This window comes from Chiroxiphia lanceolata, chromosome 5, assembly GCF_009829145.1.
Source record: "Chiroxiphia lanceolata isolate bChiLan1 chromosome 5, bChiLan1.pri, whole genome shotgun sequence".
Classification (NCBI taxonomy): domain Eukaryota; kingdom Metazoa; phylum Chordata; class Aves; order Passeriformes; family Pipridae; genus Chiroxiphia; species Chiroxiphia lanceolata.
Window position 1 is genome coordinate 1,383,186 of NC_045641.1, and position 13,819 is coordinate 1,397,004.

Sequence of the window (13,819 nt, forward strand, 5' to 3'; positions counted from 1 at the left end):
CAGTGCCCAGAGCTGAGTCCTCCCAAAGCCAAGGCCCAGAGCAGGTGGAAAACAATCCTTCCCTTCTTTTATCCCGTTATCCCTCTCTGCTGTAGCCTCGTTATTCCTGGGAAGCAGGATGGGATCGATCATCCAGGAGCCTCCATCGTGTTGTTCCCTCTCCCCTTCCTGTGGGAGCCTCCAGGTTGGAGTTAACGCAGAACAAACTCTCTTTGTTTTGAGGTTTTATTATTCAAACTCTTTACAAATCCGTCCCCAACAGAAGGACAACTGCAACGCTTTCATTTAAAAAAACCCCAAAATAGAAGAGGACAAACCCCGACCCTGCGTCTCCATCCCGGCCCCCATAAATAAGAGCTTTAATTTCATTCCTATATCCCGGCTATTTACAGGAATTCCAGGTGCTGGAATGCGCCGGAATGGAGTCCCAGCAGGGAAATGGTACCGTGAGAAAACGGGGGGTGAGCTGAAATGTAGTGTAGGGGGGCAGGGCACTACCCCGTGGGGAGGGGGGTTAATTGTCCTTCCCGACCTTCCTTCAAGTAAAAACGGCTTTCTGGAGATCTCCATCTTCCTGTTTCTTCCGATGTCAGCGGCACCAAAAACGCTGGGAAACGCTCCGATAATAAACCTGCCGCGTTACGACGACCTCTGTCCTGGGGTGCAACAGGGAATAAAACCCCCGGAACGGAATAAAACCCCCGGAACAGGGAATAAAACCCCCCGGGGAGGGGGGGGTGGATTGGCCACCTCCCAGTCAGTTTTCTGTGCAGACTCGAACGGCCCTTCCCGCGCCACCCGGAGCATCCGCCGGGATGGGGTGTCCCGGAAGGGTTGGGATGCTCCAACTGGTGCCACCGTGGGGAGGAGCCGTGTCCTGGCTCGGCTTTGTCACCTGCAACAGAGAGAGGTGGTGCAGGTTGAAGCTCCGCTCCCGCACTCCTGAGGAGATTCCCAGGAAAAATACCGGAGTGTTTCCCATTCCCAGCAGTGCCAAGCACAGCTCTGCCAGCTCTGGATTCAGGAGTCAGCCCTGAGTGCCAACAGATCCCGAATCCGGCACCCCGGGAACATCCCTGCCCTGCTCCAGGAGCAGCTGGACACAGCTCCCAAAAATCCAGGAGCTGCTCTCAAAAATCCAAGAGCTGCTCCCAAAAATCCAAGAGCTGTTCCCAACAACTCAGGAGCTACTCCCAAAAATCCAATGGCTGCTCCCAAGAACCCAGGAGATGCTCCCAAAAATCCAAGAGCTGCTCCCAACAATCCAAGAGCTGCTCCCAAAAATCCAAGAGCTGCTCCCAACAATCCAAGAGCTGCTCCCAAAAATCCAAGAGCTGTTCCCAACAACCCAGTGGCTGCTCCCAAAAATCCAGGAGCTGCTCCCAACAATCCAAGAGCTGCTCCCAAAAATCCAAGAGCTGCTCCACAAAATCCAGGAGCTGCTCCCAATAACCCAGGAGCTGCTCCCAAAAATCCAGGAGCTGCTCCCAACAATCCAAGAGCTGCTCCCAACAATCCAGGAGCTGCTCCCAACAACCCAGTGGCTGCTCCCAAAAATCCAAGAGCTGCTCCCAACAACTCAGGAGCTACTCCCAAAAATCCAGTGGCTGCTCCCAAGAACCCAGGAGATGCTCCCAAAAATCCAAGAGCTGCTCCCAACAACCCAGGAGCTGCTCCCAAAAATCCAAGAGCTGCTCCCAACAACCAGGAGCTGCTCCCAAAAATCCAGGAGCTGCTCCCCAAAATCCAGGAGTTGCTCCAACAACACAGGAGCTGCTCCCAAAAATCCAGGAGCTGCTTCCCAACAACCCAATGGCTGCTCCCAAAAATCCAGGAGCTGCTCCCAACAATCCAGGAACTGCTCCCAAAAATCCAAGAGCTGCTCCACAAAATCCAGGAGCTGCTCCCAATAACCCAGGAGCTGCTCCCAAAAATCCAGGAGCTGCTCCCAACAATCCAAGAGCTGCTCCCAAAAATCCAAGAGCTGCTCCAACAACCCAGGAGCTGCTCCCAACAACCCAGTGGCTGCTCCCAACAATCCAGGAGCTGCTCCCAAAAATCCAAGAGCTGCTCCCAAAAATCCAAGAGCTGTTCCCAGCGACTCAGGAGCTACTCCCAAAAATCCAATGGCTGCTCCCAAGAACCCAGGAGATGCTCCCAAAAATCCAAGAGCTGCTCCCAACAATCCAAGAGCTGCTCCCAACAATCCAAGAGCTGCTCCCAACAATCCAAGAGCTGCTCCCAAAAATCCAATGGCTGCTCCCAAGAACCCAGGAGCTGCTCCCAACAACCCAGTGGCTGCTCCCAAAAATCCAGGAGCTGCTCCCAACAATCCAAGAGCTGTTCCCAACAATCCAGGAGCTTCTCCCAACAATCCAGGAACTGCTCCCAACAATCCAAGAGCTGCTCCACAAAATCCAGGAGCTGCTCCCAATAACCCAGGAGCTGCTCCCAAAAATTCAGGAGTTGCTCCCAACAATCCAAGAGCTGCTCCCAAAAATCCAAGAGCTGCTACCAACAACCCAGGAGCTGCTCCCAACAACCCAGTGGCTGCTCCCAAAAATCCAGGAGCTGCTCCCAAAAATCCAAGAGCTGCTCCCAAAAATCCAAGAGCTGTTCCCAACAACTCAGGAGCTACTCCCAAAAATCCAATGGCTACTCCCAAAAATCCAATGGTTGCTCCCAAGAACCCAGGAGATGCTCCCAAAAATCCAAGAGCTGCTCCCAACAATCCAAGAGCTGCTCCTAAAATCCAGGAGCTGCTCCCAAAAATCCCAGAGCTGCTCCCAACAACTCAGGAACTGCTCCCAAAAATCCAGGAGCTGCTTCCCAACAACCCAATGGCTGCTCCCAAAAATCCAGGAGCTGCTCCCAACAATCCAGGAACTGCTCCCAAAAATCCAAGAGCTGCTCCACAAAATCCAGGAGCTGCTCCCAATAACCCAGGAGCTGCTCCCAAAAATCCAGGAGCTGCTCCCAACAATCCAAGAGCTGCTCCCAAAAATCCAAGAGCTGCTCCCAACAACCCAGGAGCTGCTCCCAACAACCCAGTGGCTGCTCCCAACAATCCAGGAGCTGCTCCCAAAAATCCAAGAGCTGCTCCCAAAAATCCAAGAGCTGTTCCCAGCAACTCAGGAGCTACTCCCAAAAATCCAATGGCTGCTCCCAAGAACCCAGGAGATGCTCCCAAAAATCCAAGAGCTGCTCCCAACAATCCAAGAGCTGCTCCTAAAAATCCAGGAGCTGCTCCCAAAAATCCAATGGCTGCTCCCAAGAACCCAGGAGCTGCTCCCAACAACCCAGTGGCTGCTCCCAAAAATCCAGGAGCTGCTCCAAACAATCCAAGAGCTGCTCTCAAAAATCCAAGAGCTGCTCCTAACAACCCAGGAGCTGCTCCCAACAACTCAGGAACTGCTCCCAACAATCGAGGAGCTGCTCCCAAGAACCCAGTGGCCGCTCCCAGATTTCTGGGACTGTTCCCAAGCTTTCCCTCCTCACCAGTAGCTCCTCCGGAAGGGAGCGGCCACGCCCTGCAGGGTGCCCAGGAAGGAGCTCACGTCGGCCACCAGGATCCCTTTGCTCTCCAGGACCTCCCTCCTCGCTCCGGGGTTTTCTGCAAGGGAAGGAGCAGCCCTGTGAATTCCAGCGGATGCAGAATTCCCAAACCTGCAGAGAATATTCCCTGAATCCCACTGTGCCCCATCCTGGGAGCAGGAGCAGAGCCCCTGTAAAAGAGCCTCAGGCCAGGAAGGCCAGGAAAAGAGTGGGATGTGATGCCATCCAGGGGATCCCAAAATTCAGGAGTGCAGGAGGCTCCCAAAAATCTGTTCCCTTGGCACAGCTGAGCCAAACACCAGGAAAGGGATTCCAGCAGGAACGGGGGGAAATGGGGAGATCCCAGTGCCTCCTCCAGCACATCCCAGGAAATTCAACAGCTTGGGGTGTCTGACATGAGATACAAACCCTGTAACTCATGGGACACACACCTGAGTGTGACACACCCTGAGTGTGACACACCCTGAGTGTGACAAACATCCCTCACCTGTGACATACACACCTCACCTGTGACATACACACCTCACCTGTGACATACACACCCTGTACCTGTGACATACACACCTTGAGTGTGACATACACACCTCACCTGTGACATACACACCTCACCTGTGACATACACACCCTGAGTGTGACATACACACCTCACCTGTGACATACACACCCTGAGTGTGACATACACACCTCACCTGTGACATACACACCCTCACCTGTGACATACACACCCTGAGTGTGACATACACACCTGACCTGTGACATACACAACTCACCTGTGACATATACACCCTACCTGTGACATACACACCTCACCTGTGACATACACACCCTACCTGTGACATACACACCTCACCTGTGACATACACACCCTGAGTGTGACATACACACCTTACCTGTGACATACACACCTTGAGTGTGACATACACACCTCAACTGTGACATACACACCCTACCTGTGATATACACACCCTGAGTGTGACATACACACCTCACCTGTGACATACACAACTCACCTGTGACATACACACCCTGAGTGTGACATACACACCCTGAGTGTGACATACACCCCTCACCTGTGACATACACACCTTACCTGTGACATACACCACCCTACCTGTGACATACACACCCCTCACTTGTGACATACACACCTGACCTGTGACATACACACCTGACCTGTGACATACACACCCTGTACCTGTGACATACACACCTTGAGTGTGACATACACACCTCAACTGTGACATACACACCCTGAGTGTGACATACACACCCTGAGTGTGACATACACACCTCACCTGTGACATACACACCTCACCTGTGACATTCACACCCTACCTGTGACATACACACCTCACCTGTGACATACACACCTCACCTGTGACATACACACTCTGAGTGTGACATACACACCTCACCTGTGACATACACACCCTGAGTGTGACATACATACCTCACCTGTGACATACACAGCCTACCTGTGACATACACACCTCACCTGTGACATACACACCCTGACTGTGACATACACACCTCACCTGTGACATACACACCCTGACTGTGACATACACACCTCACCTGTGACATACACACCTCACCTGTGACATACACACCCTTACCTGTGACATACACCCTACCTGTGACATACACACCCTTAGGTGTGACATACACACCCTGAGTGTGACATACACACCTCACCTGTGACATACACACCCTACCTGTTACATACAGATCTTAACTGTGACATACACACCTCACCTGTGACATACACACCTCACCTGTGACATACACACCCTACCTGTTACATACAGATCTTAACTGTGACATACACACCTCACCTGTGACATACACACCCCGCAGCCCAATTCCCTGTGATCCCCCATCCCACGCTCCCTTCCCTGTGAGCTCCCATCCCTCACCTCAATTCCCTGTGATCTCCCTATCCCCACACCCATCCCCGTGAGCTCCCATCCCACACTCCCATCCCTGTGAGCTCCCCATCCCACACCCCATCCCCTGTGAGCTCCCATCCCATGCTCCCATCCCACTCTCCCATCCCTGTGAGCTCCCATCCCTCATCCCAGTTCCCTGTGAGCTCCCATCCCTCATCCCAGTTCCCTGTGAGCTCCCATCCCTCATCCCAGTTCCCTGTGAGCTCCCATCCCTCATCCCAGTTCCCTGTGAGCTCCCATCCCTCACCCCAATTCCCTGTGAGCTCCCTATCCCACATCCTATCCCCCGTGAGCTCCCATCCCTGTGAGCTCCCATCCCTCACCCCAATTCCCTGTGAGCTCCCATCCCACACCCCATCCCACCCCCGTGATCCTCCCTCCCGCCCCTGTTCCCGGTGGGACACTCACGGGTCAGGAACACTCCCAGCCTGGCCCGGACGTGCTGGACCTGCAGCCCCAGGAGGCACCTCAGGAGCTGCTTCTCGGGGGCGCCGGGGGAGTCGCAGCCGTGGAAGGGCAGCACCTCCACCAGCCCCTCCTCCTGGCACCACTTCAGGAGCAGCTGCTTCCCGTGGGCATCCGGGGTCACCCTGCCGGGAGAGGGACAGGGAGAGGTCAGTGGCCTCCCTGTTCTCCCCCCTGCCCTCCCATGTGGGGTTTTTTCCAGCCCTGAGGGTGATTTTACACCCAAGCGTCACCACACGGGGCCAAAGTGACAAAGTGACTCCTTCCTCCAGGCAGCTCCCACTGGGTGTGTTGGTTTGTACTGGTTTGGGCTGGTTTAGGCTGGTTTGGGCTGGGAATGGGTTCATTTTTATCCCTGTGGTTGGGTTTGGGAGCTGTGGGAAATTGGGGTTTGGCAGAGCCGAGGCCTTCCCTGCTCCCCCTTCCCCACCAAGTTTGGGGGCACAGGGAGCTGGGAGGGGACACAGCAGGGACAGCTGACCCCCGAGGGACATTCCAGACCCTTTGGCATCACGCTCAGGATATAAAGCTGGGAGGAGAAGAAGGAAAGGGGGGGATGTTTGGAATGATGCTGTTTGTTCCCGTGATGGAGCCTGGCTTTCCTGAGGGAGGCTGAACACCTGCCTGGGATGGGAAGCAGGGAAGGAAATCCTTGGTTTTGCTGCTGTGACAGCTTTGCTTTCCCTATTAAGCTGCCTGTGTCCCAATCCATGAGTTTTCCTCACTTTCCCATGCTGGATAATCCCAGGGACTTCAGGCTGGGATAAGGCCATGCTGGAGCAGGGACACTCCTGAAGGGACCGTGGCCACGCCGGAGCAAGTCCAGGAATTGTCACCCATGGATATAAGGCCATGAAGGAACAGGGCCACCTCAAGGCAGCTGTGGCTGTGGGTCAGTCTATGCCACAGCAGAATAAATCCTTGGAAACACTGTGGCCCATGGATAAGGCTCCACTTGGAGCAGGCACATCCTGAGGGATGCAGCCCACGGGTAATTCCGAGTTGGAGGACGAGGGGAGTTCATCACAATGGTCCCAAAGGGACCAGGAGTGGGAATTGTGGCGGCAATTCCTCCCTCTGCATCAACTGAGGGCTCCTCATCCCTCCCCCAAATCCCACCTGGGATGGGACAGAGAGGAAACAGCAGAGAGATGTGGGGGAAGCCCAGGAAGGTGCTCCGAGCTCCCGGAGTGTGGAGCTGGGATGAGCTGTGGGGATGGAGTTCAGTTTGCTTTGGGAATGTGGAGCTCCTCCAAGGAAATCTGTGCCTGTCCTCAAGCCCTTCCAGGCTGTAACACTCCCTGAGAGAGGGAAGTGCCCTCATGGAGGTGCAGCAGGGTGCCTGGTCCAGGATCACATCCCAGACAACGTTTCATCCTGCCCGATCCTCTCCAGATCCCAATTCCTGCTGCTCCACCTCCCAGGGGTGTTGGAACCCAACCCACCTGATCCTCTCCAGATCCCAGTTCCTGCTGCTCCACCTCCCAGGGGTGTTGGAACCCAACCCACCTGATCCTCTTCCAGATCCCAGTTCCTGCTCCTCCACTCCCAGGGGTGGTTGGAACCCACCCTGCCCCGGCAGAGCCGTTACCTGAGGTCTCCTCGGAGCTTCTTGCTCTCCTGTAGTGAAGGAGCCACTTTCCACCTCCCGCTCCTGTTGAGCTTCTCCAGCACCTTCACCACCTCCTTCAGCCGGGCTGGGGGGGACACCAGAGCAGCAGGGTGAGGTTGGAGCCTCTCCGGGGATGGAGACTCCCAACCTGGGTTGGGAAAACTGGGATTTTGTCTCGCTGGCTGGGGGATTTTATTCCCACCAACACCTGAAATAAGTGCAACTTGTCCCTGTCACCTCTTGTCCCTTGGCTGTGCAGCCCCTGAGTTTTCTCTGCCACTTCCCATTTCTTTTGTCCTCCCTTTCCATTAGATATTGGGAAGGAACTCCTGCCTTCCTAGGGTGGGAAGGGGCTGAAATGGATTTTCCAGAGAAGATGTGGCTGCCCCTGGATCCCTGGAAGTGTCCAAGGGCAGGTTGGAGCAACCTGGGACAGTGGAAGGTGTCCCTGCCCGCGGCCAAGATGCCCCTTAAGGTCCCTTCCAACCCAACCCATTCCATGATTCCATGATTCTCCAGGCTGAATGTCCTTGTACAACCCTCCACTGCACTCAGGCGTTTTTGGGGACCCCTGACCTGGACCCGTTATCCAGATGGGATCCAAATGTCCAACACAGGGCACGGATTTCCCCACTCCAAGGCGGAGCAGAGGACCGACGGAAAGGTTTGGGAATGTGACAGTAAACCAGTGAACGAGGCCAAAGGGAAGGGAAGGTTTGGGAAGGGAAGGTTTGGGAAGGGAAGGTTTGGGAAGGTTTGGGAGGGAAGGGAAGGGACCACCACCACGCTTGTGTCCAGGTGAGAACCCCAAGACTCACCCAGAGACATGGATTCCAAGACTGTGGTGTCGGACACCAGGAAGCCCCCGGTGTGGAACAGCTCCTGGTAGGTGTGACCCGTGACATCCTCGGGATTGTCCACCCCGGCGAACACCACGCCGGGACAGCGCTTCAGCTCCAGCAATCCCGGGATCTGCTCGGGGCACAGAGGCTGCCGTGAGACCCGGGGGAACCTCCTCTGCATCATCCCATCCCCACAGCCCGAGCCCAGGAGGCCGCGGATACGGCGATCCGACATTCCCGAGGAGAGAGGCCCGGCCTCGCTCCTCCGAGCTGGGGCTACTCCAGCCTTCCCGAGGGATTAAAGAGCAGCGCTGGGAGAAGGGAAGGGAGCGGGATGGGGGTCTCACAGTGTGGATGTGGGAGGAGATGTCCTCGTTGCGGATGATGACGAGCAGCTGGTCGCCCGCCCGGCGCCTCCCCCCGCAGAAGCTCCGCGGCTCCGTCCTCACCCAACCCTCCTTCCTCAGCAGGGCCTGCAACAGAAACCCTCCTCAGGTCGGCATGGGAACATCTCCAGGCACACACACGCGTGCCTGGGAACACGGGGAGAGGGATGGGATGGGATGGGATGGGATGGGATGGGATGGGATGGGATGGGATGGGATGGGATGGGATGGGATGGTGGCTGTCCCGGCATTGTGGTGGGATGGGATGGTGGCTGTCCTGACACTGCTGGGCTCCACCCAGTGAAGAAACCATTGATCTTTATCCCTAAAAACCTTTTGGAAAACCACATGGAGCCTCTCACATGGATGGGGCCTCTTTGCTAATCCTCCAGCGGAATCCCCCTTCCCAGAATTCCCAGCCCGGGCTGCCTGAACTCCCACTCTCTGCTTTGGCCCGGGGGATGTTCAGCTGGCAGGATAAGAAGGAACGGCCTCAAGCTGTGCCAGTGGAGGTTGAGGTTGGATATCAGGGAAAATTTCATCACCAAAAAGGGTTGCCAGGCATTGGAAGGGGCTGCCCAGGGCAGGGGTGGAGTCCCCATCCCTGGAGGGATTTAAAATCCCTGTGGATGTGGCACTTGGGGACGTGTGGCAGTGCTGGGTTAACAGTTGGACTTGAAACTCAGAGAGAGTCATTTTAGGTGGGACATTGGGAAGGAATTCCCGGCTGGGAGGGTGGGGAGGGACTGGAATGGATTTCCCGGAGAAGCTGTGGCTGCCCCTGGATCCCTGGAAGTGTCCAGGGCCAGTCTGGAGCAACCTGGGATAGCGGGAGGTGTCCCTGCCCATGGCAGGGGGCTGGATGACCTTTAAGCTCTTTTCCAACCCAATCCATTCCACGATTCCAGGATGACTCCACCTTAAGGGTGTTACCCACCCTCAAGGACTCGGTGATTCCAATGCTGGGCAGTGGCAGAGGCGGCTCCTGCCTCAGGGGACCCAAACTGCCCGTGCCACCTTTCCCTGCCCCTCAGCTCCCCCCGTCCCATCTCATCCCTCTCTGGGGGAGTCTCCTCTTACCTTCACCCTCTCGAAGAACGGCTCCTTGCCCGTCTCCACCAGGTAGAACATTCCCGGGTGCGTGGAGGCCTCGGAGGCCACGCGGCGCAGGTGGGAGCGCAGGGCCCCGCACAGCTCCCCGATCATGCCCTGGAAGGCCGCCGGCCTCCCGCGCCGGGACGGGCCTGGCCCCGCATCCCGGGGCTCTCCGTGCCCTCCGCCCTCCTTCCCGGCGTCCGCCCTGCTCAGCACCACCCTCGGCAGCTCGGAATACTCGTCCAGGACGACGGTGACGTCCTCCCAGGAATCCAGCGGCCGGCCGTCCTGGTGGAGCTTCCCGAGGCAGAAGGGGGGTCGGGAGCGGGATGGGGATCTCCTCCTGGTGTCCCCGGGGGTGTCCTCCTCGTGCCGGCCCCGCTGCCAGCGGGATCTGCTCCGGCCCAGCCACGTGTGTGAGGGTGGGATGGTCACCTGCAAGGGGCTCCTGTCCTGCGCGGACGGCGGGGTCAGAGGGTCCCGCCGGGAAAAGTCTCTTGGGAAGATGCTCTCGGAGGTAGAAAAGGGCGGTTTCCTATTCCCAAGGACCTGGTTTAGCTTATAATGGAAACGGAGACACTCCATGTCCAGGGTGTTCTGGGTGAGCTCCTCGGAGCCCCTCCAGTCGCCCAGCAAGTTGTTCCGTAACAAATGGGACTCGCCGGCGCGGCGGTGCCGCCTCCTCGGAGGCTGGGAATTCCCAGGCCTCTCCCGGCGGTGCCGGGTGATCACGGAGTGCCGGGAATCCCTGGAGACCCCCTGGTCCCAGCCGTCTCCCAGCCCCTCCACGGAGGAGTCGTCGCCGTTAGTCCTGGCGCCTGCGGCATCCACGGATCTCGCGCCGCGGGAAGCCCTGGCTGGAAGCGGGGGGCGTGGGTTCCTCCCAAAATATTCCTGCTCGGAGTCGCTGGATGAAAGGTCCAATGGATCTTGAAAGGCCACGCCCCTGCGTGTGTCCCTGCTGAGGAGCTGCTGTGCCCTCGGGAACGTGTCCAAAGCGTCCTCAGCATCGCTGAACTCCAGCCTTTCTCCAGAGGGATCCCTGTGCTCACGGAACGGGAACACAGGGATGGGGGAAGTGAGGATTTCCCCCTCTTCCACCTCTGCGCTGGCACGGTGTGAATGAGGGAATGCCTCGGATCCCATGTCCCTGCTGGCACGGTGTGGATCAGGGAATGCCTCGGATTCCTCATCCCCGGGATCAGGGAATTCCTCGGACCCGCTGTCCTCCCATGCGGAGCGGGGCTCGTGCCACGGATCAAGCAACTCCCCCTCTGGAGACGATGGAGCACTGGAAACAGGGATGCTTCTTCCTTCTTCCCAGTCCTCAGGCAGGATGGGCTCCTCCCTTTGGCTCCCGGGGCTGGCACAGGGGGAGCAGGACCACGAGGCATCGTCCAGAGCTGGATCCGTGCCGGGAGGGACCATCCCGGGACACACATCCAGGACTGAGCCCGGCTCGGCGCCATGGAGACCATCCTGGAGACTGTGTGGAGAAGGAGGAGGAGACCTGGATCTTGGCTCCCTTGGAAGCACATCCACAGGGGAGCCCCGTGCCCGCCCCGCAGGGCGCGGAGCCGGGTATCTTATCACCCCTCTGGAACATCTGGGATCTACGGAGCCCTCCAGGCTCCGGGCACCCACACTCCCCTCTGGAGCACCTCCTTCCTCCCAGGAATTCCAGGGCTGGCCCAGAGCTGGCTCCCACGGGCTCTGCTCCGAGCTGGGGGGTTCTGTGTCTTCCTGATAAACAGGAGAAGCAGGAGCTGAGTATCCAGGGCTGGATGGGGAGGGACTGTTTGGGAAGCTCCGCCGCTGCCCGGGGGGCTCCTCCATGGCTGACATCCCTTCCCGCTCCAAGGAGGAAGGCTCTGACTCCAGGGGGGGGATGGAGAGGCATCTCTGGCTCCTGTGGAGTGTCACCCCCCATCTCCATGTCTGTTCTGTCGCTCCTGGGGGAATTCTCTGCACCAGGACACACATCCTCACCCTCCCCAGCCCCAGGATCACCTCCCGCAGCTCCGTAGTCCAAGGGGAAGTCCTGGCCACCACCTGCTCCCATGGGATCATCCAGCACTCCTGTGCCGTTGGAACAAGGGCTGCCAGGCTCTTCTTCCCCCAAAACCTCGCTCCTTTCCTGGTTTGGCTCCCCGGGATCAGCACCGACATCATCTCCCTGTTCCCGGGAAAAGCGGCTGCTCCCGCCCAGGTCACGCCGTGACGGGGACGGGAAGCCTGCCGTGGTCTCCTGGTCCTCTGGAGCAGCTCTGGGATCGATGGATCCATTGGGAGACGTCAGGCAGGCAGAGCTGGAGTGAGGGGACAAGGGCAGTGCCAGTCCCTGGCTGTGCAGGGACTCCAAGCCATCACTGTTCCTGGCAGGATCCCCCCTCTCTGCAGCGGGCACGTGATCCCTGTCCTTCTGCTCCAAGTCATTCCCGAGTGTCTCTCCAGCAGCTCCAGAGCTGCCTGTAACACTGTCTGGCTGTGCCCCATGGAAAAGGCCTGGATCAGGTGGGAACATCTCTCCACTGTCACGGGGTGACCCCACATCCGAAGATTCCCACCTTTCTTCAGCGGGCACATGATCCCTGTCTTTCTGCTCCAAGTCATTCCCAAGCGTCTCTCCAGCAGCTCCAGAGACTGGCTGTGCCTCATGGAAAAGGCCTGGATCAGGTGGGAATGTCTCCCCACTGTCACGGGGTGATCCCACATCTGCAGGCTCCCAGCTTTCTGCAGAGGGAGCATAATCCCTGTCTTTCTGCTCCAAGTCATTCCCAAGTACCTCTCCAGCAGGTTCTGGGCTGCCTGTAACACTGTCTGGCTGTGCCCCATGGAAAAGGCCTGGATCAGGTGGGATCATCTCCCCGCTGTCCCGGGGTGACCCCACACGGGCTGGACTGGCCGCACCAATGCCACCTGTCTCCGAACATGGAGTGGCCGGAGCATCCCAGGGCTCCGGGAGCTCATCCACGCTCGGTGCCCTCTCCCCAGGAAGCCCTGGAGAGTCAATCCCACTCCAATTCCCAGTCCAAGTCCTGTCTGACATCACCAGTGTGGAGCTGCCCGAGTAGGGCGATGCCAAGGAGGAGGGGCTGGGCACAGAGTCCTCTCTGGGAGCTCCGAAGTCCTCCGGAAGTGGGGAACTCCCTGTTTTCTGGTCGCTGTGCTCGCTTTCCATCTCGGTGTCGCTGCTCTCGGACAACACCAAATCCACAGGCCCCAGGACTTCCTCAAAGTCCTCCTCGTTCTCTTCCTTGTCCTCCTCCAACTCTCCCTCCTCTTTTTCCAGGTGTCCGAAGGGGTCTCGTGATTCCAGCCCTTCCTCGCTGGCTCCGGCAAGATTGGCACTGCGGGGGCTCGCTTCCAAGGGCACGGAATTGCGGGCATGTCGTGGATGGCTTGCACTTCCAGGACTCGCTTCCAAGGGCATGGAATCCCATGGATCACTGGTGGCCTTGCTCCTGTCCCTGTTGTCCTCAACCTCCGTGCCGTGTCTGGCATCTCCCGCGCTCTCCGTATCCCTGGGAGAACCACGCCCTGCTCCCGCCTCCCGCCCGCTCTCCAGTTGCTCCCCATCTCCAGGAATTCCATCCTGGCTGTCTGTGCACGGAGCTGCACTGGAATTGGGGGCCGGGCTGCGGGAGTTTTCCATGCCTGGCACAGCCGGGCGCTCGCTGGCACGTCCCGGCTCCTCGGAAGGGCCGGGGGCGATCGCGGCATCCGGCGGCTCCTCCTGGAACGACACAATCCAGAGGTTATTATTCCTCATGGGAGGCAAACACAGGGCTGAGATGCCCCTGCAGGAGGAGCAAAAAAAAAAAATCCCAACCAACCAACCAAAAAACCCCGGGATTTTTCCCGTGGGAGTTGCTCCTTTGTTCGGAGCAGAAGCTTTAAATTAAAGCTTTTAGG

General features: G+C 57.8%; 2 protein-coding genes across 2 annotated transcripts in view; both read right to left on the reverse strand.

Annotated features, from left to right (window-relative positions):
- Positions 1-211: 211 nt before the first annotated feature.
- Positions 212-11,158, reverse strand: LOC116786586 (protein TASOR 2-like). Its single transcript, XM_032687279.1, has 7 exons — positions 9,890-11,158; positions 8,771-8,896; positions 8,400-8,553; positions 7,561-7,666; positions 5,913-6,094; positions 3,499-3,613; positions 212-895 (listed from the first exon to the last, which is right to left on the reverse strand). Exons 1-7 carry the CDS (start codon positions 11,048-11,050, stop codon positions 892-894), a joined length of 1,848 nt encoding a protein of 615 aa, XP_032543170.1. The 5' UTR covers positions 11,051-11,158; the 3' UTR covers positions 212-891.
- LOC116786775 overlaps positions 11,109-13,819 on the reverse strand; it is a 37,258-nt gene continuing 34,547 nt past the window's right edge. Inside the window, exon 19 of the mRNA XM_032687740.1 lies at positions 11,109-13,640. Coding sequence (XP_032543631.1) covers positions 11,232-13,640 — 2,409 coding nt within the window. The 3' untranslated portion in view covers positions 11,109-11,231. The remainder of the gene's footprint in view (positions 13,641-13,819) is intronic.